This window comes from Silurus aristotelis, assembly GCF_946808225.1.
Source record: "Silurus aristotelis genome assembly, chromosome: 11".
Classification (NCBI taxonomy): domain Eukaryota; kingdom Metazoa; phylum Chordata; class Actinopteri; order Siluriformes; family Siluridae; genus Silurus; species Silurus aristotelis.
In genome coordinates this window covers 179,135-206,752 of record NC_139584.1, presented here as the reverse complement: position 1 = coordinate 206,752, position 27,618 = coordinate 179,135, and the positions used below count along the sequence as shown (strand labels likewise).

The following is a 27,618-nucleotide window of genomic DNA, read 5'->3' as shown; positions in this document are numbered from 1 at the left end:
TGTGATTCTGTGAGAAAACAGACTCTGGTGTTGCTGGATCACATTTACAGCCTGAAGATCAACTCACTCTTCAGCACACAGAGGAACTTTACAGCATCTGTCTAAAACCCTCATCACTGCAGCAGGTCATGGCCTGAGAACAGCATCCAGCTAAAGCTCACATAAGAGCTACAGCACTACTGAAAAAAGAAAAGTGCACAGTGACATCGACCAACATTAAACACCTCAACTCATCTCAGTTACTTTCCTCATTCACTGAACATCATCTCCTGACTTTCATGCTTCATCAGTTTTACATTACACTCACGAGCTGTTACTTTTAACGCTACTGATCCTTCTCCTGCAGTTCTATTTAAAGAAAGAGACTAAAAAGGGGAAGAGACAAAGAGAAGGTGGAGAAAGGAGATACGTCAGGCTGCAGCAGAATCATTTTTTAAACCAGGTTCTTCAGGTTTCTAACACAGCTTGCAGCTTTTATCACTATTGTAGTCATTGTGTGTAAAAGTTAATGTGAGGCAAAATAAACTAAAAACATCTGCTGGGTTTATAAATGTTTCAGGTTCTGTAAATAATGAGGCATGTGACAGGCTCAGCAGTTACACGTGATTTGTTCATTGCACTGACTACTGAACACCGCAATCCTCATTACACTAAATACTGAACACCGCAATCCTCATTACACTAAATACTGAACACCGCAATCCTCATTACACTAAATACTGAACACCGCAATCCTCATTACACTAAATACTGAACACCGCAATCCTCATTACACTAAATACTGAACACCGCAATCCTCATTACACTAAATACTGAACACCGAAATCCTCATTACACTAAATACTGAACACCGCAATCCTCATTACACTAAATACTGAACACCGCAATCCTCATTACACTAAATACTGAACACCGCAATCCTCATTACACTAAATACTGAACACCGCAATCCTCATTACACTAAATACTGAACACCGCAATGTTTGTCATAGTAAGTCATAAGTGTTTTAACTTCTCTAGTGTTTTAAGAATCTCTGACTCTCTGAATGTCTTCTGACTCCTGAACTACAGTGTGTTATGGAGTAATAAAGCTCTAAGCCGCACTGACTACTAACTACTGAATCCCATCACATTCAGCAAACATCAAACATGTGGAGAAGAAACGAGAGAAAGAGAGAGTGAAGAATCTGAGCTACTGGGAAACTGAAAGCAGCTCCAGAATAAAATAGAGTGTTGTGTGTCCCTGAACAGACACTACAGCGTGGCAGAGAACCTGAGCACGGTGTCTGATCACAAACTGAGACACACCTTGATGAAGTCGAGACTGGGTGGACACGTCTGGCCGTGGAGACAGACGGGGAGACACACAGTCCTGTCTGCCCCGAGAGCAGAGACTCTGCCAGCAGTGTTTACTGAACACAGTAGAGGCAGAACTGCACTTCCTCACTGAACACACCAAATACAACCACATTCAAACCCAATTCCTCAACAACATCAACCAAATCATCCCCAATTTTTACTCCCTCTCAGCCCCCGACAAACTGCACCACCTACTGAGACATTGAGGAGGAGAAATGAAAGATTATTTGCTGAGCTTTGGTGACTAGTTCAGTTCTGGTGTAAAGTGCAATTTTTCCTCTTTCACAGAACACAAAGCTTCATTACAGCACCACACATCCTCAAACATCTTCAGCTCCACCACACTCTTATACACATGTGAATCCTGGATTTTATCAGATGGGAGAAGATTCTGTTTGCATCACAGTCAGTGTTTTGAGCCACTTTGTTTTTTCTGCTCAGGTATATGGTCATATTCACCTTACCAAAAATAAAATGTATCAGTTGGCACATAAACCCGTTTTCACCTGATGTTCTTAAAACCAAGAATAAAACACTGGAGAGTAAAATCACATTAAAGGAACTTAAAATACATGTAGGCCCTACAATGTTTACCAGCTCCTGGAGTGTGATGATCTCTGAGGAGATCAGAGCTCTGAACAGTGTGGGGGTGGTCACACCAGAGATGTCCAGACGACTCCACTACACTCCAGTGTAGTGTTCCACAGTCCTTAGTCTTTTTTTTTTTTTTTTTTGTTTAAGTCAATATTTAAAAATGTCTGCAGTAAAAAACTGGTAATCCAGAAACATCCAGTGTGTGTCCATTTAAAACAAAGTTCCTACCATGTGCAAAAGATCACTTGCTGCTGTTCTCCACACCAGGTTCCTTGGCCCTGTTATTAGTCTCTGGATTAACTGGGGCGAAAGGCTGTAGTTCTGTTTGCGAGATGAACCAGCCCCTTCCTCCATGGGCAGATGGAGGACACTCTGTGGAATCCAGTGCAGAACATCCCAGAAGAAGTCCACCAGCAGGGCCTGGATTTTCGCTAGCAGGTTTGGCAGTGGATCCATTGATGCCAGCCTGTGCCATAGAGACGACGCTGCCAGGTTGTTTATCACCAGCATTCGTCCCCTGTAGGATATCTTCGGCACCAGCTGCTTTTACCTGCTCAGTCTACCCTTGATGTACTCTACAGTGCCTTCCCAGGTTTTACTTAAAATTTCATTACTCCCAAGGATTGAAAACTACCTTTTTTCAACACCAGGCCCCCTGGGAGTGTCGGCTTTCCACCTCCCCACTCCCCAACTAAAACTGCTTCACTCTTTCCTCAGTTAACTTTCGCTGATGATAAAAAATTTCAATCCTTTAAAACATCAATTGAAACATTCACATCAAACTGGGATCCCACCATTACAGTCAGGTCATCTGCATACGCTGACAGGTAGAGTAAAGCATTTGCATGTGGAATATTAAAACCAGAAAGACGATTTATTACTTTGATGTTACGCTTGACCATTCGATTGCTAGAGTGTACAGCATTCCTGACAGTGAACAGCCCTGCCTGGTCCCTCTGTACACTCTAAAAGGGGCACATACACCACCATTAACCTTAAGTACACTTTCAATTTCACTGTACAACACCTTGATCATGGCTCTGAAATCAGGGATGAACCCAAAGCTTTCCAGCACCTTACAAGTATTCATGCTTAACCTAGTCAAAAGCCTTTTTCTGGTCTGGGAGAATCAGACCAGTCTTTAAGCCCAATAGCCTGGAGATGTTCGAAAAGTCACAAAGGCACATAGTACGTCTGGTCATGGTGAATGATCTGCTCCATCACCTTCATCAGTCTAGATGCTAATGCTTTTAACAGCAGCTTACAGTAGTGACACTGGGAGCCAGTTCTTCAGGTCAGGTCTCTCTTTTTTGGCAGCAGGGTCAGGACGGCTCTCCTGTAGCTTGTTGGGAGTTGACCTCCTTTCACACTGTCCTGTAGGTTCTTCAGCATGTCCTGCCTTATTACTGCCCAAAAAGCCTTGAAGAACTCAACTAGGAAAACCATCTATTCCTGGTGACTGCCCATTGTCCATGCCCTGAAGAGCCTCCTGAAGCTCAGCCACTGTCAGCATCCTGTCCACCTCTCTGACCACTGACTCTGTGAGCTTAGGCAGGTCCTCCACTGTGACCCTGATCGCTCACTGCTATACAGCTTTGAATAGAAGTTAATTGTCTGCTTGCCAATTTCAGTGGGCTCTGACACAAGATCCCCTGATTCTGTCCGCACAGTATGCATGAATCTCGTTTTTCCATTAGTTTTTTCTAAAATAAAGAATAACTTAGAAGGAGCATCCATCTCAGTGACGCTTTTAAAGCGTGAGTGGACCAGCGCCCCCTATGCTGTAGTGTCCAGCAGGTCGTTCATTTTGGCTTTTTTTTTGAGGGATCCAATATGCCCTCAATATCCTGTGGCCTCCAAATGCTGGAGTTCCACTATGTCTATCTCCAGAGCTTTTAAAGATCTGGCAATGTCTCTTGTGACATTGAAAATGTACTCAATGCAATTTAATTCAATTCATGTTTATTTGTATTGAGCTTTTAACAATGAACCTTGTCTCAAAGCAGCTTTACACAGATAATGTGGTGATAAAAATGAATAATATGCACTTTATAAGTGTAAGTTTGTTCCTGATGAACAAGCCGGTGGCAACTGTGGTGAAGGAAAAACTCCCTGAGATGCAGAAGGAAGAAACCCTGAGAGAAACCAGACTCAGGAGAGAAAAACCATCCTCATCTGGTTTGCACCAAATGTCCATTTATTGCAGATATACAATGTAGCGAGGTACAGTGATGGTGATCATAAGCAAACTGTAGTCCTGAGTCAATGTAGCAGACTGTTGATATTAACTACAGTCAAAATCCATCCTCAAAGCTCCCATTCTTACTCCAGAATTTCATGGAACCACCCAAGGCATTGATAAGAAACCGTCCCCAGCTGCACAGAGTGACCTACCGTGTACTGTCGACAAAAAACTTTTATTTGTGCTTTAGTTACACCACTAAACCCAGTCATTATTGTTACACAAGTCAGGTCAATCTAAGTGTCGGTCTTAAGTCCGGATAAATGTGGAGGGTTGTGTTATGAAGGACATCCAGCATAAAACATGCGCCAAATCAAATATGCGGATCACGAACCAGAACGTCATACCAGATCGGTCGGGCCCTGGTTACCAACAACCACCACAGGTATCGTTAACCAACAGGGTACCGGTGTAAATTGTGCTACTGTTGGCTGAAGGAGGAGAAGGAGAGGAGGACGATGTCTACAGAGACAGCAGGAAAAGGAGACGTGTAGGACAGTGGATGTTCGGGTTGGTACTTTAAATGTTGGTACTATGACTGGTAAAGGGAGAGAGGGAGCTGATATGCTGGAGAGGAGAAAGGTAGAGATGTTGTGTGTTCAGGAGACCAAGTGGAAAGAGAGTAAGAGCAGGAACATTGGAGGTGTTTAAACTGTTCTATCATGGTGTGGATGGAAAGAGAAATGGTGTAGGGGGATTCTGAAGGAAGAGTACAGTAAGAGTGTAGTGGAGCTGAAGAGAGTTTCTGATAGGGGGATGAACATGAAGCTGGAAGTTGAAGGAGTGATGATAAATGTCATCAGTGCTTATGCTCCACAAGTGTGTTGTGAGATGGAGGAAAAGGAAAGATTCTGGAGTGAATTAGATGAAGTGGTAGAAGGTGAACCTAGGAATGAAAGATTGGTGATTGGGGCAGACTTTATTGGGCATGTAGGTGAAAAGAACAGAGGTGATGAGGAGGTGATGGGTAGGTATGGCGTTAAGGAGAGGAATGTGGAAGGGCAGATGGTGGTAAATTTTGCTAAAAGGATGGAAATGGCAGTGGTGAACACGTTTTAAGAAGAAGGAGGATCATAGGGTGACGTATAAGAGTGGAGGAAGGTGCACACAGGTGAAATATGTTCTATGTAGGAGATGCAACCTAAAGGAGATTGGAGACTGTAAGGTGTTGGCAGGGGACAGTGTAGCTAGACAGCATCGGATGGTGGTCTGTAGGATGGTTTTGAAGAATAAGACTGTAGTGTGAGATTTAGGGAAGAGGTCAGACAGGGGCTCGGTGGTGCTGAGGAGGTGCTGGATGATTGGAAAACTACTGCAGCTAGAAAGGTTCTTGATGTGACGTCTGGAAATAGAAAGGAAGACAAAGAGAGGTGGTGGTGGAAGAAGGAAGTTCAGGAGAGCAAAAGAAGAATATGGTTGGAAAAACAGAATTGGGATCGACAGAGTGATGAGAAAAGTAGGCAGGAGTACAAGGTGATGTGGCAGCAGGTGAAGAGGGATGTGGCTAAAGCAAAGGAAAAGGCATATGAGGAGCTGTAGGAGAAGTTGAATACAAGCTGAATGTGGACACTAAGGAAGGAGAAAATGATTTTTAGCGATTGGCCAGGCAGAGGAACCAAACTGGGAAGGATGTGCTGTAAGTTAGAGTCAAGTCAAGTCAAGTCAAGTTTATTTATATAGAGCTTTTCACAACAGACATTGTCTCAAAGCAGCTTTACAGAAATCAGAGCAATAAAGGATGGAGATGGAAATGTGTTGACTAGTGAGGAGAGTGTGTTGAGAAGATGGAGGGAGTATTTTGAGCAGCTGATAAACAAGGAAAATGAGAGAGAGAAGGTTGGGTGGTGTGGAGATGGTAAAGCAGAGATGCAGTGGAGTTTTTAACAAGATTGTGGAAGGTGAGAAGATGCCTGAGGAATGGAGAAGGAGTGTGTTGGTAATGATCTTTAAGAATAAGGGAGATGTGCAGACCTGCAGTAACTACAGGGGAATAAAGTTGATCAGTCACACCATGAAGTTCTGGGAAAGAGTAGTGGAAGCCAGGCTGAGAGAAGAGGTGACCATCTGTGAGCAGCAGTATGGTTTCATGCCGAGGAAGAGCATCACAGACGCATTATTTGCTTGTAGAATGTTGATGGAGAAGTATAGAGAAGGTCAGAAGGAGCTGCATTGTGTGATTGTGGATTTAGAGAAAGCGTACGACAGGGTGGAGAGAGAGGAGTTGTGGTATTGTATGAGGAAGTCTGGTGTGTCAGAGAAGTATGTGAGGGTGGTGCAGGACATGTATGAGGACAGTGTGACAGCAGTGAAGTGTGCAGTAGGAACGACAGACTGGTTTAAGTTGGAGGTGGAACTGCATCAAGGATCGGCTCTGAGCCCTTTCCTGTTTGAGTGGGCCTGGAGAGGTGCCTGGAAAGGTGGAGGTACACGCTGGAGAGAAGAGGAATGAAAGTCAGTAGGAGTAAGACAGAGTACATGTGTGTGAATGAGAAGGAGGGCAGTGGAGGGGTGCGGTTGCAGGGAGAAGAGGTGGAGAAGGTGGAGGAGTTCAGGTACCTGGGGTCAACAGTGTAAAGTAATGGAGAGTGTGTTAGAGAAGTGAAGAAAAGAGTGCAGGCAGGGTGGAGTGGGTGGAGAAGAGTGATAGCAGGAGTGATTTGTGATAGAAGAGTATCTGTGAGAGTGAAAGGGAAAGTTTATAGGACTGTGGTGAGACCTGAGATGTTGTAGGTTTAGAGACAGTGGCATTGAGTAAAAGACAGGAGGTGGAGCTGGAGGTAGCAGAGCTGAAGATGTTAAGATGTTCGTGACGATGGACGATGGACAGGATTAGAAATGAGTTTATTAGGATGTTTTATTGTTTTATGTTTTATTAGAGAGTTTTGGACATGTGCAGAGGAGGGACATGGGGTATATCAGTAGGAGAATGCTGAGGATGGAGCCACCAAAAAGGAGGAAAAGAAGAAGGTCAAGGAGGAGGTTTATGGATGTGGTGAGGGAAGACATGCTGGTAGTTGGTTTGAAAGAAGCAGATGTAGAAGACAGGGGGGTATGGAGACGGATGATCTGGTGTGGCAACCCCTGATAGGAGCAGCCGAAAGAAGAAGTTACACCACTGCTGTAGGGAGTTAAAAGCTGCCTTCTCCAGCTTAAAACAATTCCATTAAATAAAAATAAAAACTATTGTTTATGCAATGGGCCCACCTGTACTGTTCTGTTTCTTTTTTTTTTAGATTCATTTAGATCGTGGGCTTTTACCATCTCACACAAGCACTTCCTGTAAGTGCTTGTGTGAGATGGTAAAAGCCCACGATCTAAATGAATAAATGAGGTTCTGCATGATTTCTGTCTATATTTTCTGCTGTAAAAATCCTGCAGTGCTACGGTTTAAAATAACATTATTGAGTTTGTGTAAAAAAACTCTCCACTGCACTGGTGGGAGCGTACACGCAGATAAAAACTAAAACCTCATTCTAATATAAAGAGAGCTGACTCTCCAATACACAAAAACACGGACACAAAGCAACTGAGAGAGCAAGTGGACCACATTAAGCTCCAAAATCGTCAAAACTTCAGCGCACTCACCAGCATCAACCTGCTCAGCGCTTACAACCCACCAGAAGAGCACCAGGCAGAACAGCATCTCAACACCCTCCAGTCTGACCAACCGCACCAGCTCACCGGCACCAGCACAGAGAGACAGCAGCACCACTGCCCTGCACTCAAACCCTACAACCACCACGCAGCTGCGCTGAAGCTCTCAGACGCCCACAACACACCAGCGATCAGACAATTACTGCAGCACATTTGCAACGGACTTCTCTAAAGCTAAAAAGGCAACACTAATGCAAACACGCACAAAAATATTTATTTAAAATGTACACGCAAAATGTTTACATCTTTATACAAAATCTTACATTTAATTTGGAATAGTCTTCCTGACAGTGTTTGGGGTTCAGATACACTCTCCCAGTTTAAGTGCAGATTAAAGACGTATCTTTTTAGCGAGTTCTACACATAACACACATCACATCATAACCTTGTGCTCCAGAACATCTGATCACATCACATTATCATCTTGTGCTGTTAATATTATGAACAGCAGCTACGGTAATACTTCTCCACTGCTTCTCTTTCTCTTCTTTTTCTTCTTTCAGCTTCTCCCACTAGGGGGCGCCACAACGGCTCATTCGTCTCCATACCCCCCTGTCCTCTACATTTGCCTCTTTAAACCCAACTACCTGCATGTCTTCCCTCACCACATCCATAAACCTCCTCCTTGGCCTTCCTCTTTTCCTCCTTCCTGGTGGCTCCATCCTCAGCATTCTCCTACTGATATACCCCATGTCCCTCCTCTGCACATGTCCAAACCATCTCAATCTCACCTCCCTCACCTTGTCTCCAAAACGTCCTACATGCGCTGTCCTTCTAATAAACTCATTTATAATCCTGTCCATCGTCGTCACTCCCAACGAACATTTCAACATCTTCAGCTCTGCTACCTCCAGGTCCACCTCCTGTCTTTTACTCAATGCCAAATTACTCTGCACTGTTGACCCCAGGTACCTGAACTCCTCCTCCTTCTCCACCTCTTCTCCCTGCAACCGCACCCCTCCACTGCCCTCCCTCTCATTTACACACATGTACTCCGTCTTACTCCTACTGACTTTCATTCTCCTTCTCTCCAGCGTGTACCTCCACCTCTCCAGGCTCTTCTCCACCTGCTCTCTACTCTCACCACAAATCACAATATCATCCACAAATATCATAGTCTACGGAGACTCCTGTCTGACCTCGTCCTTCAACCTGTCCATTACCACTGCAAACAGGAAAGGGCTCAGAGCCGATCCTTGATGCAGTTCAACCTCCACCTTGAAACAGTCTGTCGTTCCTACTGCACACTTCACTGCTGTCACACTGTCCTCATACATGTCCTGCACCACCCTCACATACTTCTTTGCCACACCAGACTTTCTCATACAATACCACAACTCCTCTCTTCACCCTGTCGTATGCTTTCTCTAAATTCACAAACACAATGCAAACTCCTTCTGACCTTCTCTATACTTCTCCATCAACATTCTTTCAAGTTCCTGTAAAGGTTAAACTTAAGAACCATGAAGAAGGGTTTTGACTGTAATTAATATAAACTGTAATCTAATATATTAATATATTTACAGTGGTTTAGGACGAGTTTTACACATGAGTCTCCACCAGGGCACTGAAAAAAACCTCAAATAAACCTGTGTTTCCTTCTGAGTCTGGTTCCTGACACACTGACTACCGAACACCACAGTGTTACACATACTGACTACCGAACATCACAGTGTTTCACATACTGACTACCGAACACCACAGTGTTACACATACTGACCACCGAACACCACAGTGTTACACATACTGACTACCAAACACCACAGTGTTACACATACTGACTACTAAACACCACTGTTACACATACTGACTACTAAATACCACAGTGTTACACATACTGACTACCAAACACAACAGTGTTACACATACTGACTACTGAACACCAGTGTTAGACATACTGACTACTAAACACCACAGTGTTACACATACTGGCTACTGAACACCCCAGTGTTACACATACTGACTATTAAACACCTAAACACCACCGTGTTATACATACTGACTACTAAACACCACAGTGTTACACATACTGACTATTAAACACCTAAACACCACAGTGTTACACATACTGACTACCGAACACTACAGTGTTACACATACTGACTACCGAACACTACAGTGTTACACATACTGACTACCGAACACTACAGTGTTACACATACTGACTACCGAACAGTACAGTGTTACACATACTGACTACCGAACAGTACAGTGTTACACATACTGACTACCGAACAGTACAGTGTCACACATACTGACTACCGAACAGTACAGTGTTACACATACTGACTATTAAACACCTAAACACCACAGTGTTATACATACTGACTACTAAACACCAGTGTTATACATACTGCCTACTAAACACTACAGTGTTACACATACTGACTACCGAACACTACAGTGTTACACATACTGACTACCGAACAGTACAGTGTTACACATACTGACTACCGAACACTACAGTGTTACACATACTGACTACCCAACAGTACAGTGTTACACATACTGACTACCGAACACTACAGTTTTACAGATAATGACTACTAAACACCACAGTGTTACACATACTGACTATTAAACACCTAAACACCACAGTGTTATACATACTGACTACTAAACACCACAGTGTTACACATACTGACTACTAAACACCACAGTGTTACACATACTGACTACCGAACAGTACAGTGTTACACAAACTGACTACCGAACACTACAGTGTTACACATACCGACTACTAAACACCACAGTGTTACACATACTAACTACTAAATACCACAGTGTTACACATACTGACTACTTAACACCTAAACACCACAGTGTTACACATACTGACTAGTAAACACCACAGTGTTACACATACTGACTACTAAACACCTAAACACCAGTGTTATACATACTGACTACTGAACACCACAGTGTTACAGATACTGACTACTAAACACCACAGTGTTACACATACTGACTACTAAACACCACAGTGTTACACATACTAACTACTAAATACCACAGTGTTACACATACTGACTACTTAACACCTAAACACCACAGTGTTACACATACTGACTAGTAAACACCACAGTGTTACACATAGTGACTACTAAACACCTAAACACCAGTGTTATACATACTGACTACTGAACACTACAGTGTTACAGATACTGACTACTAAACACCACAGTGTTACACATACTGACTACTAAACACCACAGTGTTACACATACTAACTACTAAATACCACAGTGTTACACATACTGACTACTTAACACCTAAACACTACAGTGTTACAGATACTGACTACTAAACACCACAGTGTTACACATACTGACTACTAAACACTACAGTGTTACAGATACTGACTATTAAACACCTAAACACCACAGTGTTATACATACTGACTACTAAACACCTAAACACCACAGTGTTATACATACTGACTACTAAACACCACAGTGTTACACATACTGACTACTAAACACCACAGTGTTACACATACTGACTACTAAACACCACAGTGTTACACATACTGACTACTAAACACCACAGTGTTACACATACTGACTACTAAACACCACAGTGTTACACATACTGACTACTTTATACCACAGTGTTACACAAACTGACTACTAAACACCTAAACACCACAGTGTTACACACACTGACTACTAAACACCACAGTGTTACACATACTGACTACTAAACACCTAAACACCACAGTGTTACACATACTGACTACTAAACACCACAGTGTTACACATACTGACTACCAAACACCACAGTGTTACACATACTGACTACCAAACACCACAGTGTTACACATACTGACTACCAAACACCACAGTGTTACACATACTGACTACCAAACGCCACAGTGTTACACATACTGACTACCAAACGCCACAGTGTTACACATACTGACTACCGAACCCCACAGTGTTACACATACTGACTACCAAACGCCACAGTGTTACACATCCTGACTACCAAACACCACAGTGTTACACATACTGACTACCGAACACTACAGTGTTACACATACTGACTACCGAACACTACAGTGTTACACATACTGACTACCGAACAGTACAGTGTTACACATACTGACTACCGAACACTACAGTGTTACACATACTGACTACCCAACAGTACAGTGTTACACATACTGACTACCGAACACTACAGTTTTACAGATAATGACTACTAAACACCACAGTGTTACACATACTGACTATTAAACACCTAAACACCACAGTGTTATACATACTGACTACTAAACACCACAGTGTTACACATACTGACTACTAAACACCACAGTGTTACACATACTGACTACCGAACAGTACAGTGTTACACATACTGACTACCGAACACTACAGTGTTACACATACCGACTACTAAACACCACAGTGTTACACATACTAACTACTAAATACCACAGTGTTACACATACTGACTACTTAACACCTAAACACCACAGTGTTACACATACTGACTAGTAAACACCACAGTGTTACACATACTGACTACTAAACACCTAAACACCAGTGTTATACATACTGACTACTGAACACCACAGTGTTACAGATACTGACTACTAAACACCACAGTGTTACACATACTGACTACTAAACACCACAGTGTTACACATACTAACTACTAAATACCACAGTGTTACACATACTGACTACTTAACACCTAAACACCACAGTGTTACACATACTGACTAGTAAACACCACAGTGTTACACATAGTGACTACTAAACACCTAAACACCAGTGTTATACATACTGACTACTGAACACTACAGTGTTACAGATACTGACTACTAAACACCACAGTGTTACACATACTGACTACTAAACACCACAGTGTTACACATACTAACTACTAAATACCACAGTGTTACACATACTGACTACTTAACACCTAAACACTACAGTGTTACAGATACTGACTACTAAACACCACAGTGTTACACATACTGACTACTAAACACTACAGTGTTACAGATACTGACTATTAAACACCTAAACACCACAGTGTTATACATACTGACTACTAAACACCTAAACACCACAGTGTTATACATACTGACTACTAAACACCACAGTGTTACACATACTGACTACTAAACACCACAGTGTTACACATACTGACTACTAAACACCACAGTGTTACACATACTGACTACTAAACACCACAGTGTTACACATACTGACTACTTTATACCACAGTGTTACACAAACTGACTACTAAACACCTAAACACCACAGTGTTACACACACTGACTACTAAACACCACAGTGTTACACATACTGACTACTAAACACCTAAACACCACAGTGTTACACATACTGACTACTAAACACCACAGTGTTACACATACTGACTACCAAACACCACAGTGTTACACATACTGACTACCAAACACCACAGTGTTACACATACTGACTACCAAACGCCACAGTGTTACACATACTGACTACCAAACGCCACAGTGTTACACATACTGACTACCAAACGCCACAGTGTTACACATACTGACTACCGAACCCCACAGTGTTACACATACTGACTACCAAACGCCACAGTGTTACACATCCTGACTACCAAACACCACAGTGTTACACATACTGACTACCGAACACCACAGTGTTACACATACTGACTACCGAACATCACAGTGTTACACATACTGACTATTGAACACCACAATGTTACACATACTGACTACTAAACACCACAGTGTTACACATACTGACTACCGAACAGTACAGTGTTACACATACTGACTACCGAACACTACAGTGTTACACATACTGACTACCGAACACTACAGTGTTACACATACAGAACACTACAGTGTTACACATACTGACTACTAAATACCACAGTGTTACAAATACTGACTACTAAACACCACAGTGTTACACATGCTGACTACCAAACACCACAGTGTTACACATACTGACTACTAAACACCACAGTGTTACACATACTGACTACTAAACACCAGTGTTACACATACTGATTACTAAACACCTAAACACCACAGTGTTACACATACTGACTACTAAACACCACAGTGTTACACATACTGACTACTGAACACCACAGTGTTACACATACTGACTACTGAACACCACAGTGTTACACATGCTGACTACCAAACACCACAGTGTTACACATACTGACTACTAAATACCACAGTGTTACAAATACTGACTACCAAACACCACAGTGTTACACATACTGACTACTAAACACCTAAACACCACAGTGTTACACATACTGACTACTAAACACCACAGTGTTACACATACTGACTACTGAACACCACAGTGTTACACATACTGACTACTGAACACCACAGTGTTACACATACGGACTACCAAACACCACAGTGTTACACATACTGACTACCAAACACCACAGTGTTACACATACTGACTACCAAACACCACAGTGTTACACATACTGACTACTAAATACCACAGTGTTACAAATACTGACTACCAAACACCACAGTGTTACAAATACTGACTACTAAACACCAGTGTTACACATACTGACTACTAAACACCTAAACACCACAGTGTTAGACATACTGACTACTGAACACCACAGTGTTACACATACTGACTACTGAACACCACAGTCTTACACACACTGACTACCAAACACCACAGTGTTACACATACTGACTAGGAAAACATTCAGTACGACTTGCTGAGTTTTCCAGTGTAGTGAACACCACGCCTCAGTGTACTACTGAACTCTGTATTATTAACTCCATTACACACAATTCAGTTTAACTGTGTTTCAGAACTAATTCTGTGTAAAGGACTAATGTAATTATTATTATAATTATTGTTTTTGTTGTTATTAGACAATATAATCAGACATATTCATCAGGATTCAGTGGTTTAGAAACTTGTGCTTGTTTCTGGTCATAAACAGAGACGTACAATTATCTGTTGTTTCTTTCAAACTAATCTGGGGACAGTATGAATGTGATGCCTTGTGTTTTACATCTGCGCGCGCACACACACACACACACACACACACACACACACACACACACACACACAGTTCTCAGTAAGCTAGGTGCTATGTTTGGGTGCAGCTTGACTAATTTTGTCAAACCGAATTATGCATGAAAGTCTATTTACACCTCAGAAAAAAGAGAGAGAGAGAGAGAGAGAGAGAGAGACTGTAATGACAAATATCCATCACAAACTGATATACACAGATCCCTCCTCAAGAGCATCACGAGACAACATTTCATCGGCTCAATAAACATCAGGTGATACACTCACATACCATCACACTTCTTAGGGAACATCACAGATTTGGGACACCGAGATCTGAGACTAGCAAGAGATGGAGATCCTCCCCTATCTGTCCTTCTTTTAGTCTCTCTCCTTCAGTAAAGACTGCCAGGTAGGTGATATTAATCCCCCCGACACACACACACACACACACACACACACACACACACTTGCTAGAGGGTTTTTTAACAATACATGCCTGACCAGCAGGACTTGTGGCCAAAATCACCACTGCAAAGAAAGAGAGAGAGAGAGAGAGAGAGAGAGAGAGAGAGAGAGAGAGAGAGAGAGAGAGAGAGAAAAGATGGCAGTATTTCATTTGCTTTAGTACTACACACAGACACACACACACAGGGTGCTAGCTAGGGCATCTTCTCTCCAGCTAGCTCAATGTCAGCCGCATCTCAACACAAAGACATTCTGTCTCCTGGACAATTAAATGCAGGGATGAATAGATGGATGGATAAATGGATGGATGGAAGGGTGGGTGTTGTATTTCCTGCTCACCGATTCAGCTTTCTTCCTTTTCTGCTCCCTTCAGCGCTTTTCTCTCTCTGTGTAAGCACCGGCCCACGAGCTGCACATCCCTCCTCCTTCCCTCTCTCCCTCCTTCCCTCTCTTCCACTCTTCTTGCTCCTTATTTGTATTTTCCTGTCCCTCCCTCTCTCCTGTCACTCTCTGTATGATGAGCATCAGGGATGAAGCAAAAGGGAGTGCCGTCTACACTAACGAAACCATTCTCTCTATCTCTCTCTCTCTCTCTCTCTCTCTCTCTCTCTCTCTCTCTCTCTCTCTCTCTCTCTCTCTCTCTCTCTCTCTCTCTCTCTCTCTCTCTCTCTCTCTCTCCCTCCTTATCCCTCGCTCAGGGTGTAGTCCCCTGGGTGCCTGGAGCAAACAGCTGAAGGTTTAGAAGAAAATCTGGCATGGAAACAAAGGATCAGACTGGTCGAGAAGCTCTGTGTGTGTGTGTGTGTGTGTGTGTGTGTGTGTGTGTGTGTGTGTGTGTGTGTGTGTGTGTGTGTGTGTGTTATGGGTTGTGTGTAGTGTGTGATTTGTGCATTGTTTAAAAACTGATAAATGAATGTTGAGAATGATTATAATAATAATAATAATAATAATAATATAATAATAAATTATTATTATTATTATTATTATTATTGTTGTTGTTGTTATTAGACACTATAATTAGAGGTATTCAAGATGAATTGGTTTAGAAGCTTCTACACACACACTCCTTCATGCTCTCTCTCACACACACACACACACACACACACACACACACACACACACACACACACACACACACACACTTACTGTCCTCTCCAGGACATGGCATGCCCGGCTTCTCTGGAACACTGGGAAACACTAAGCAGAGAGAGCGAGAAGGAGCTTTAACTCTACAGTAATGATAGAATACTGGTGAAATCTTATAATCTCATATTGTATTCACAATAGAACATAACGTCACATTTAAAAACTGAGGAAATGTTTTAAGTGCTTAAATGTTTTAAGTTTTGATAACAAGCCGGATGGTCCCTCTCCTCTTTAGTCTGGAGGGCGTGGTGTCCATGGTTTCCAAAAATAAATTAAAATTTTGATTCGCCTGAACACAGAAGTTTTCTACTTTGCCTCAGTACATTTAAAATGAGCTTTGGCCCGGAGAGGATGGTGGTGTTTCTGGATCATGTTTACACATGCCTTCTTACATATACATTTGCCGCATTTAGCAGACGCCCTTGTCCAGAGCGACGTACAAAAGTGTTTTGAAATTTTGGATGATATTATGTAAATGATGAGATATTCAACTGTTTTGCAATTTGATGTTGGAAATAATTCTAAAATTGTTCCACAGTTTGTAGACACAGTCTTTTTAACAGATTGTTGAAGCTCCACCCATCTTTACTTATGAAAGACTCTGCTTCTCTACGATACACTATTTATACCTCATTAGTTACTAAATATTTCTCCAACTGTTATAGTGACACTCACTTTTCCAGACTTTTGTTGCTCCTTCACAACTTAAAAAAAAAATCACATTCTAAATTTGCTTAAAGCAGCACATTTCCTCGTTTAAATATTTAATGTTTCCATGTTCTATTAATTTATTGAAAAGTTTGTTGCAGTTAGACTCTCAGTGTGCAAGTTTTTGTATGTTAATGTTTGTTAATGTGTGAGTGTGTGTGTTTGTGAGTACCGTGCAGGAGGAGTCCAGACACTCTGCTCCTGCTGTAGATCCGAAATGCCTCGTCCAGCTCCATCTGGGAGGAGATAGTGCAGGGGTCACCTGCTCACCACACACACACCACACACACACACCACACACACACACACACACAAACACACACACACACAAACACACACACACCCACACAGCATTGTAAAAAGATCAGGGTCAAACTAAGGTGAAAAACAATTTACTGCATGAGAAGAGAAAACCCAAATCATGCATACAAACACACACACTCACACACACATTCACACACACTCTCACACACACACACACACACACACACACACACACGCAAACACACATACGGAAACACACTCTCACACACATACACACAAACACACACGTGTGCAAACACACAAACAGGCAATCTCACACACACACACACACACCTTCATCATCAATCCACTTCAGTGTGATGGGGGAGTTCCTCTGGACGCAGCACATCTCTCTCACCTCCTCACACAGCTCTAAGAAGGACATGCCTGAGTCCAGGTATGAGATCAACATGTCTCTGTACACACACACACACACACACACACACACACACACACACACACACACACACACACAATTGAGTTTAAAAAAGAACAGTAAACTGTTCATTAAGTGTGTATCAGGATGTTCTGTCTCATAATTCATAAATTATTTGTTTTTATTAATAATTATTTTGTGTTGATTTTGGTCTGCGTCATGATGTAATTTACTGTGTGTGTGTGTGTGTGTGTGTGTGTGTGTGTGTGTGTGTGTGTGTGTGATTACAGCCTCTGGTTGCAACATTCACTAATAAATACAGATATACTCGGAGGAGGGAAGTAACGGAGTACAAATACTTTGTTACTGTACTTAAGTAGATTTTTTGTATCGGTTTTTTACTTCACTATTTATTTTTCAGACTTTTTACTTTCACTCATTACATTTTGACACAAATATCTGTACTTTTTACTTATTACATTTTCACACCAGACTCATTACTTTAGTTTTAATCCATTAATTTGGTAAAATGTCAATATTTGTTATTTTCACTGCGTCGATTTCAGCCGAACAACTGATTTCCTGTCATTGTGCGTCTTTTTCAATCCACTGGTGTATAAAGTCCTGACTCTCACTCAACACAGATGTAGACTAGTTTACGAAGCTGAGAATCAGCAGGCAGAAAGCAACAAGAAGTAAAACTAACGTGGATGAGACAGAGGGAGTCAGTGATGTAAACATGACTGAGAACAGAGACATTCCTGATCATCATCATCATCATCATCATCGTCATCATCATCATCATCTTTTCTCTGCTTGTGTTCTATATGTGGATCTTCAGCCTGGACACATCCATTAGGTAACAACATGTTTAATTAGTTTTTGTGTATATATATATATATATATATATATATATATATTTGGCTGTCAAAATTCAAACACAAATTCTTTTAAACGGCATAAAATTTTATTAACACGATTTCAATTCAGCACACATTTTTGTTTTTACCATTTTTATAAAAAAATAAAAACATAAATAAATAAATAAATAAATAAATATAAAAGAGGCGAAAATAAAACCTCCAGCAAAACATACTTATTCACAACGTCCTTTTTTATTTAGATATAAAATAAATAAATAAACTTTTTCATCAGTAAACATTTGTTTTATTTCTGCACCAAGTCTCAAATCATACACCAAATCCACCATGATTCACACAATTAACCTACGTCAATAAAACTACCGTATTTTCCGGACTATAAAGCGCACCCATATATAAGCCGCACCCACTGAATTTTACAAATATTTTAATTTTTAACATAAATAAGCCGCACCTGTCTATAAGCCGCTACACTAATAAACTTTACACAGGCTTTAACGAAAGACACGTTACACACGGTGTAATGGGTGAAATATGTTGCGCTTCCTTTAGAAGCTGTCAGGGTGCGAGCGAAAACAGAAGGCGAAAGGCGGAGTACAGCTCGTTTGGGTTTAAATACAAGTATGAGGGAGAGAGAGAGACACGAGCACACACACATACACACACACGCCCTACGGTTGACCCGAGATTGTTCACTGTCTTAAGCCGCGGGGTTCAAAACGTGGGGAAAAAAGTAGCGGCTTATAGTCCGAAAAATACGGTAACTGAATATCAGTGAATATTTACCTCACAGACATAATAAATATGTGTAGAAAACTCGACATAAACCATAAAACCATAAAACCATAAACCACATTCACATCGAATACAAATATTCTCTGATTCTGTAATCGCTATGATTTATACCATAAATCCCATAAAACCATTACAGACCATAAATCAGTATGATTATGAGAAAAGCTTCTTGACTTGAAAAGGTGCAGTTTCTCCGGTATCACCTCATTAACTGTCCGTGTGGAAACGTAGCAAAGGTTCCGTTTGGTGTCCTGATGAGTTATGTCATTTAAACCACCATTATTACTTCAAAACATTTAAAAACATTTTTTGTATTCATGCTCTATGGCATCCATATTCTCAATGTCCATGTTGCTTTCACTTGAGTAAAAAAGTATAATCAGTACTTCAACTTTTACCCGAGTATTGTAAAACATGAGTATTTGTACTTCTACTTAAGTAAAGGAAGTGTGTACTTTTGCCACCTCTGGATATACTACAGATATAGATAACGATATAGGTTAAGATACAGTTAATCCAGTCATTAATGTTACACAAGTCAGGTCACTCTTAGTGTCAGTCTCAAGCCCGGATAAATGTGGAGGGTTTTGTTATAAAGGACATCCAGTGTAAAACATGTGCCAAATCAAATATGTGGCTTACAAATCAAAATTTCATACTGGATCGGTCGAGGCCCGGGTTACCAACAACCACAGGTATCGTTAACCAACAGGGTACCGGTGGAAATTGGGCTACTGTTGGCCAGGCTGAGAGAAGAAGTGACCATCTGTGAGCAACAGTAGGTTTCATGCCGAAGAAGAGCACCACAGATGCATTATTTTCTTTAAGAATGTTGATAAAGAAGTATAGGGAAGGTCAGAAGGAGTTGCATTGTGTGTTTGTGGATTTAGAGAAAGCGTACGACAGGGTGGAGAGAGGAGTTGTGGTATTGTATGAGAAAGTCTGGTGTGGCAAAGAAGTATGTGAGGGTGGTGCAGGACATGTATGAGGACAGTGTGACAGCAGTGAAGTGTGCAGTAGGAACGGCAGACTGGTTCAAGGTGGAGGTTGGACTGGTTCAAGGTGGAGGTTGGACTGCATCAAGGATCGGCTCTAAACCCTTTCCTATTTGCAGTGGTGATGGACAGATTAAAGGACGAGGTCAGACAGGAGTCTCCGTGGACTATGATGTTTGTGGATGATATTGTGATTTGTGGTGAGAGTAGGGAGCAGGTGGAGAAGAGCCTTGAGAGGTGGAGGTACACACTGAAGAGAAGAGGAATGAAAGTCAGTAAGAGTAAGACAAAGTACATGTGTGTGAATGAGAGGGAGGGCAGTGGAGGGGTGCGGTTGCAGAGAGAAGAGCTGGAGAAGGTGGATAAGGTACCTGGGGTCAACAGTGCAAAGTAATGAGTAACAGTGGCATTGAATAAAAGACAGGAGTTGGAGCTAGAGGTAGCAGAGCTAAAGATGTTGAGATGTTCGTTGGGAGTGATGACGATGGACAGGATTAGAAATGAGATCATTAGAGGGACAGCACATGTAGGACATTTTGTAGACAAGGTGAGGGAGGTGTGATTGAGATGGTTTGGACATGTGCAGAGGAGGGAAATGGGGTATATCAGTAGGGGTCCCATTGATGACCGCTCCTGCTTCGTGTTGAAGTCCACTATCAGCTCCTTGGCTTGCTGACGTTTAAAAGAAGATTGTTCTCCTGGCAACATCTCTCCAGGTTTTTAACCTCCTGTAGGTAGGCCATCTCGTCGTTGTTGGAGATCAGGCCCACCACAACAGTGTCGTCAGCAAACTTGATGATGGTGGTGAAGTAGACACATAGTCATATGTGTACAGTGATTCAGCAGGGGGTTTAGAACACAATCCTGGGGAGCTCCAGTGCTGAGGGTGAGGGTGGCTGAGGTGTGTTTGCCCACCCATACGGCTTGTGATCTGTCTGTCAGAAAGTTAGAGATCGATTGACACAGAGTTCTAGGACCTCCAAATTAGGGGTGAGCGTGGAGGGAATTATGGTGTTGAACACTGAACTGTAGTCCACAAACAGCATTTTTGCATAATTCCCTTTTCTGTAGTGCAGGTGGCTCATCGTAGTGTAAAGAAGATGAGTAATGGCATCCTTACTAGAGTGGTTCTGGCGGTATGCGAACTGTAGAGGATCCAGTGTGTCTGGTAGTGATGCAATGATGAAGTCTCTGACCAATCTTTCAAAACACTTAATCACTACTAAAGTCAGGGCTCCGGACGGTAGTCGTTGAGGCAGGTGGGCTGGGGCTTCTTCTTCTTCAGGCAGGGCTGTTCCCTCTCAGGTATGTTGTGCTCTCTGGCGATTGAACCTCTTTTAAACAAGTTAAAGAGTCATCTCTCTGCGTTTAATATTCCACATTTTAATGCCTCCATATGCCTGTCAGCTTACGCAGATGACTTGGTAGTCATGATAAACATACAAAATAATGCAAAGTTTTTAACTGCCATTTTGAAGGACTTTCAGATTTAATCTTCTGCCAAAGTCAACTGTGGTAAAAGTGAAGCTATTTTAGTTGGGGAGGTGGGCAACCTTCAATGCCAGGAGGCTTGGAATGGAAAAAGAGGTGGCTTTAAATACTTGGGTGTCTACCTGGGGAGCAATGAGTTTTTAAATAAAAAATTGAAAGGTTCTGTAGAGCAGGTGAAAGGCAGACTGAGCAGGTGTAAAAACAGTTAGTCCCAAAGATGTCCTACAGGGGGCGAACGCTGGTCCTCAACAACCTCGCCTGCGTTGATCCTCCACTGAACCTGCTGGCGAACATACAGGCCCTGCTGGTTGATCTCTTCTGGGACAAACTGGGCGTTACATATGTCTTGTAGGGAAACCCCCGTGGACCAGGCCGTAGAGGCCACCATATTTCGGGTTTAATGAGCCTTGACTAATAGCATCCACTCACTAGAGAGACTAGCTGTTAGAAACTGTGCCCCCTCAGGGGACACAGCCATAGCTTCCATAACTCTGGGCGGGGGTGAACCAGGGTTCCCCCGGCCTGCGAGAGGAGATCCCTCCTGGGAGAAATTTCTGACAGGAGGTCCGTAAACCACGGTCTGCCCGGCCAACAAGGTGCCACCAAGAGTAGACGTACTCCTTCTAGAGGGGACAGTGCAAGGTCTCCCGAGTCGCAAAAACATCTACCTGGACTCGGTAATATCTCTGCCTTATCTGCTCCACCACCTCGGGTGGAGCATCCATTTCCCGGGCCTCTGCCCTTGCCTCGAAAGTGCGTCTGCTCCTCAAATTCAACAGGCCCGGGATGTAAACTGCTCTCAGTGAGAGGAGTTTTCCCTGGGACCATAGGAGGATCTGCCATACCAGCCTGTACAGAGGACGAGATCAGAGGCCACCGACAAGTTGTCTAGTTGGATCTAGCACATTAGCACAGCTATCATCTTCAGGCAGTTTATGTGCCATAAACGATGTAGCTCGTTCCCCACTCATGACCGCTTCCCACCCTGTGAGAGATGCGTCTGTCGTTAGCATTATGTGACGACAAGGCGCTCCCAGGACGGGGCCTTGAGACAGGCACATGTGTTCTCTCCATATATCTAATGTTCATAGAGATCGCCTCGAAACCTTGATAGCACAGAGTGGGCTGCCCCCTCGGGAGAACCCTCTGTCTCTGAGCCACCACTGGAGGTGTCTCGTATTGAGGATACGAAGCCAAGTGGAATCACGTTGACGCAGACTGGGACATGTTCAGGCGCAGCTCTAATGACGTCAACATGTTTACGGAAGCGGTTGTGGGATTCATCGGGAAACTAGCGGATGATACGGTGCAAAAAAACACCATCAGAACGATTCACAACCAGAAGCCGTGGGCAGCTACAACACGGGGGTCGCCACCAGGGACATGGATGAGTACAAGACTGCTTACTTAGGACCATGTGATATTTCAGTTTTTCTTTTTTAATGAATCTGCAACAATGTCAACAATTCTGTGTTTTTCTGTCAATATGGGGAGCTGTGTGTACATTCATGAGGAAGAAGAATGAACCTAAATGATTTTAGCAAATGGCTGCAATATAACAAAGAGTGAAAAATTTAAGGGGGTCTGAATACTTTCCATACCCACTGTAAATGGCAATTATACAAAGATGCGGTTTGTTGACTACAGTTCAGCATTTAACACCATAATTTCCTCCACACACCCCTCTAAGTTAGAGGTCCTGGGACTCAGCCTGCCGCTGTGCCAATAAAGCTCTAACTTCCTGACAGACAAGCTTTATGGGTGGGCAAACACACCTCATCCACCCTCACCCTTAGCACTGGAGCTTCCCAGGGTTGTGTTCTGAGCCCCCTGCTGTACTCACTGTACACATATGACTGTGTGGCCACTTCCAACTCCACAACCATCATCAAGTTTAATGACGACACTGTTGTGGTGGGCTTGATCTTAACAACAACGAGAAGGCCTACCTACAGGAGGTTAAAAACCTGGAGAAATGGTGCCAGGAGAACAACCTTCTCCTGAACGTCAGCAAGACTAAGGAGTTGATCGTGGACTTCAGCACGAAGCAGGAGCGGTCATACCAACCGCTAAATATCAACAGGACCCCAGTGGAGAGAGTGGACAGTTTCCAGTACCTAGGTGTTCACATCACACAGGACCTGTCTTGGTCCTGTCACACCAACACCCTGGTGAAGAAAGCCCAGCAGCGTCTGTACCATCTGAGACGTTTAAGGGACTTTAAACTACCCTCTCAAGTGCTAAAGACTTTCTACACCTGCACCATTGAGAGCGTTCTGATGGGTAGCATCACTTCCTGGTTCGGGAACAGCACCATGCAGGACAGATGAGCCCTCCAGAAAGTGGTGCGTTCAGCTGAACGTACCATCCACACCGAGCTCCTTAACCTGCAGGACATCTACAGCATGCGGTGCAGGACCAGGGCCAGGAAGATTATGAAGGACCTCAGCCATCCCAAAAATAAACTCTTTTCTCTGTTGCGTTCGGGGAAACGCTTCCGCTCCCTGAAAGCAAACACAGAGAGAATCAGGAGGAGCTTCTTCCTGCAGGCCATTCGGAGTTTAAACCAGGAAACACCCAGAATCTAAAAACTGGCGCACTCTCTCCATTATCACTCTTTTTCTCTGCATAAATCTCTCTTTTCGCACTACGACACTTTAAACTCTGGACTCGCACAGCACAGTGCACTTTACACCACACGATACCGCACACGGACACTTTATGGACAATTGCATAAACCACCTTAAATTGTTTACTGTTTTACTGCTTACTATATATTATATACTATATTATATACATCTTTTTACTCATTTCATATATATATCTTTATATATTCTTATATTTTATATAGTTTTTATAGTTTATTTATCAGCCTTCTTTTTCTTTGTTTTATTTTTCTCCCCATCCTATTCCCTCATGCCGGACCGTCGTAAATAAGCATTTCACTGCATGTCATACCCTGTATGTATGTGTATGTGACAAATAAAATTTGATTGATTGATTGATTGATGTTGGACGCTGCCGCCATGAGACCCAGCAGCCTCACTGCTTCACAGTGAGGTTGGCCTTCTCTTACTCTCCCGACTGCTGTGAGAATGCACACTACGCCCAAGAAGGTGGTTCTCCGCAACCCTAACCCTAACCCTGCATTCAGTCTTAACCCCAGCTTCTTAATGCAGGCGAGAATGACATCTTGATGCCGTACCGCCTGAAGCTCTAATCGAGCTAATATCAATCAGTCGTTGATATAGTTCAGAATGCGGATGCCCTGAAGCCATAGCAGGGCTAGAGCTGCATTCATGGAATTTGTGAAGGTGCGGGTGAGAGTGCTAGGCCGAAGGGGAGGACTGATATTGGTAAGCTTTACCCACGAAAGCAAACCTCAGAAACCTCCTGTGAGCAGTAAGGATGGCTATGTGGAAATAGGCGCCCCTTAGACCTATCGTGACAAACCAGTCCTTGGACTTTATCTGTGACACGATCTCTTTGAGGATAAGCATGCTGAACCTGAGCCTCATGAGTGAGCGGTTCAAGGAGCGTAGATCTAGGATCGGCCACAATCCGCCATCCTTTTTCGAAACAACAAAGTACTGGCCGTATTAGCCTGACTCTCTGACTGAGGGAGGAACCAATTCGATGGCCCCTTTCCTCAGGAGGGTGCGTACTTCTTGCTCCAGGACCAGAGCCTGCTTAAGTCCCACCAGGATGGGACACAACCTGTTGAACTGGGTTGAACCATATTCCTCCCTCCTCAGAGGAAGAAATATGGAGCTCCAAGGAAGAAGGAACCTTCTCTAATTTTGCACCAGAACTAAACTAATCACTCATGTTTTACTCAATTATGAAACCATCTTCCCACGTATTTATTTATTATTTTATTTATTACGTCACCCTGAATTTTATATGTGACTTGTGTAAATAAAGTTTTGTAAAAGTCAAAGTCTCTCTCTCTCCGTCACCCCTCTTCTCTCTCTCTCTCTCTCTCTCGGTTGAGTTAAACATGCTCCTGAGGTTCCAGTGGTCACTGTTTCTGCCTTCTCCCCTCCTCGGATCTTCTCACTTTGTCCTGGTCTGCCTCTGGATAGTGGAGGCTGAAGCTGTTTCTCATCAATGCCATGGGGTTTCATGAAATGATGGAGCGTAAAAACATGTGCCAAAGCAAACATGCAGATGATCTGCTGTGGCGACCCCTGATGGGAGAAGCCGAAAGAAAGTTTGTTTATGGAGCAAGAACAGTAACTCTGAGGATTTGAATTTGAACTGTAGTTAATATCAACAGTCTGCTACACTCAGGACTACAGTTTGCTTCTGATCTCTATCAATGCACCTCAACATAAACACCTCTGAAGCACATCAACAGTTCTCCTGGTGTTTGTGATGGACATCAGTGAAATGTGTAAACTTTCAGATAATAATTCTATTTCCTTTAGCAACTCAATCATAATATGAGTGGCCCGTGTGATGACTTCTGTCTCTTCTGTCTTCTGTCAATTTCTGTCCTGCTCACAGTCAGGCTTCACTATGGTTACACACACACACACACACACACACACACACACACACACACACACACACACACACACACACACACTTTAGCCAAAGTCGAGTGGGAGGGCTTTGTAGAGGGAGGAGTTTACAGTGGGAATAGTTTATCTCTGACTCCACCCTCAAGTGTTTCATCATGACCTCAATTCAGAGGAATTCTGAAGGTGTGTACTAAATGCTGAGTAAAAGCCAAGTGTCCGACTGCCACACACATTTCACAAATCATCATCCTGTATAAAAAATACTTAGGTTTGACATGTGAAAGCAGGCGTGTCTTCTTTCTTTTTTAATGATGTGTCACGTGTGATGTGCTGATAAAAGCTGTGAGTTCATTATAAACAGGTGTGTGTGGACGTGGCCCTCAGCTCTCCTTAAACAAACAACCCTAAAACATTACCATTGTGCCCTTCAGGATCCTACACCAACATCCCTCCAGCACACGTTAAAGCTACACAACATTGGCACCATTAGCATTAGCACCACATTCAACACTTTCCTGCCTTCGGTATTTCTCTGTGACTTTATCGCCTTATTCCCCTGAAATACATCAGTGTGGTTTACAAAGTCAGAAAACATAATGCATACACACAAGGACTTCTACACTTCCTGAAATGATCAAAAAGAGGAAATAACAACAGTTATTTCTCTCACACACACACACACACACACACACACACACACACACATTTATATTTACTGCATTTGGCAGATGCCCTTATCCAAAGTGACTTATATTTAACTCATTTATACAACTGAGCAGTTATGGGGCTAAGGGCCTTGCTCAGGGGCCCAGGAGTGGCAGCTTGGTGTGGCTGGGATTTGAACTCATGAGCCAAAATCTAATTCCTTAAACCCTAAGCTACCATCAGCACGCCTGCACACACACACACACACACACACACACACACACACACACACACACAAAAATAAAAAATAATAATAATAATCACTTGTATGACTGGCAAATATGGCAAATGTATAACTCAATCACACAGTACAGGGTTTTGGATTCCCATTAGGAACCAGT

The 27,618-nt window shown here is 42.7% G+C and overlaps 1 protein-coding gene across 4 annotated transcripts in view; it reads right to left on the bottom strand.

The window, feature by feature from the left end:
* The window catches only part of prkcz (protein kinase C, zeta), a 76,185-nt gene that overhangs the window by 47,711 nt on the left and 856 nt on the right, over positions 1-27,618 (bottom strand). For 2 of the 4 annotated variants that reach the window (XM_083554812.1, XM_083554811.1), the window contains 3 exons: positions 17,803-17,924; positions 17,378-17,467; positions 16,498-16,548 (listed from right to left, as the gene is read on the bottom strand). In XM_083554812.1, the coding sequence (XP_083410938.1) occupies positions 16,498-16,548; positions 17,378-17,467; positions 17,803-17,924 (263 nt within the window). Of the gene's footprint in view, positions 1-15,690; positions 15,975-16,497; positions 16,549-17,377; positions 17,468-17,802; positions 17,925-27,618 lie in introns of those variants that run through there. The other 2 variants (XM_083554816.1, XM_083554815.1) reach the window with 2 other exon arrangements.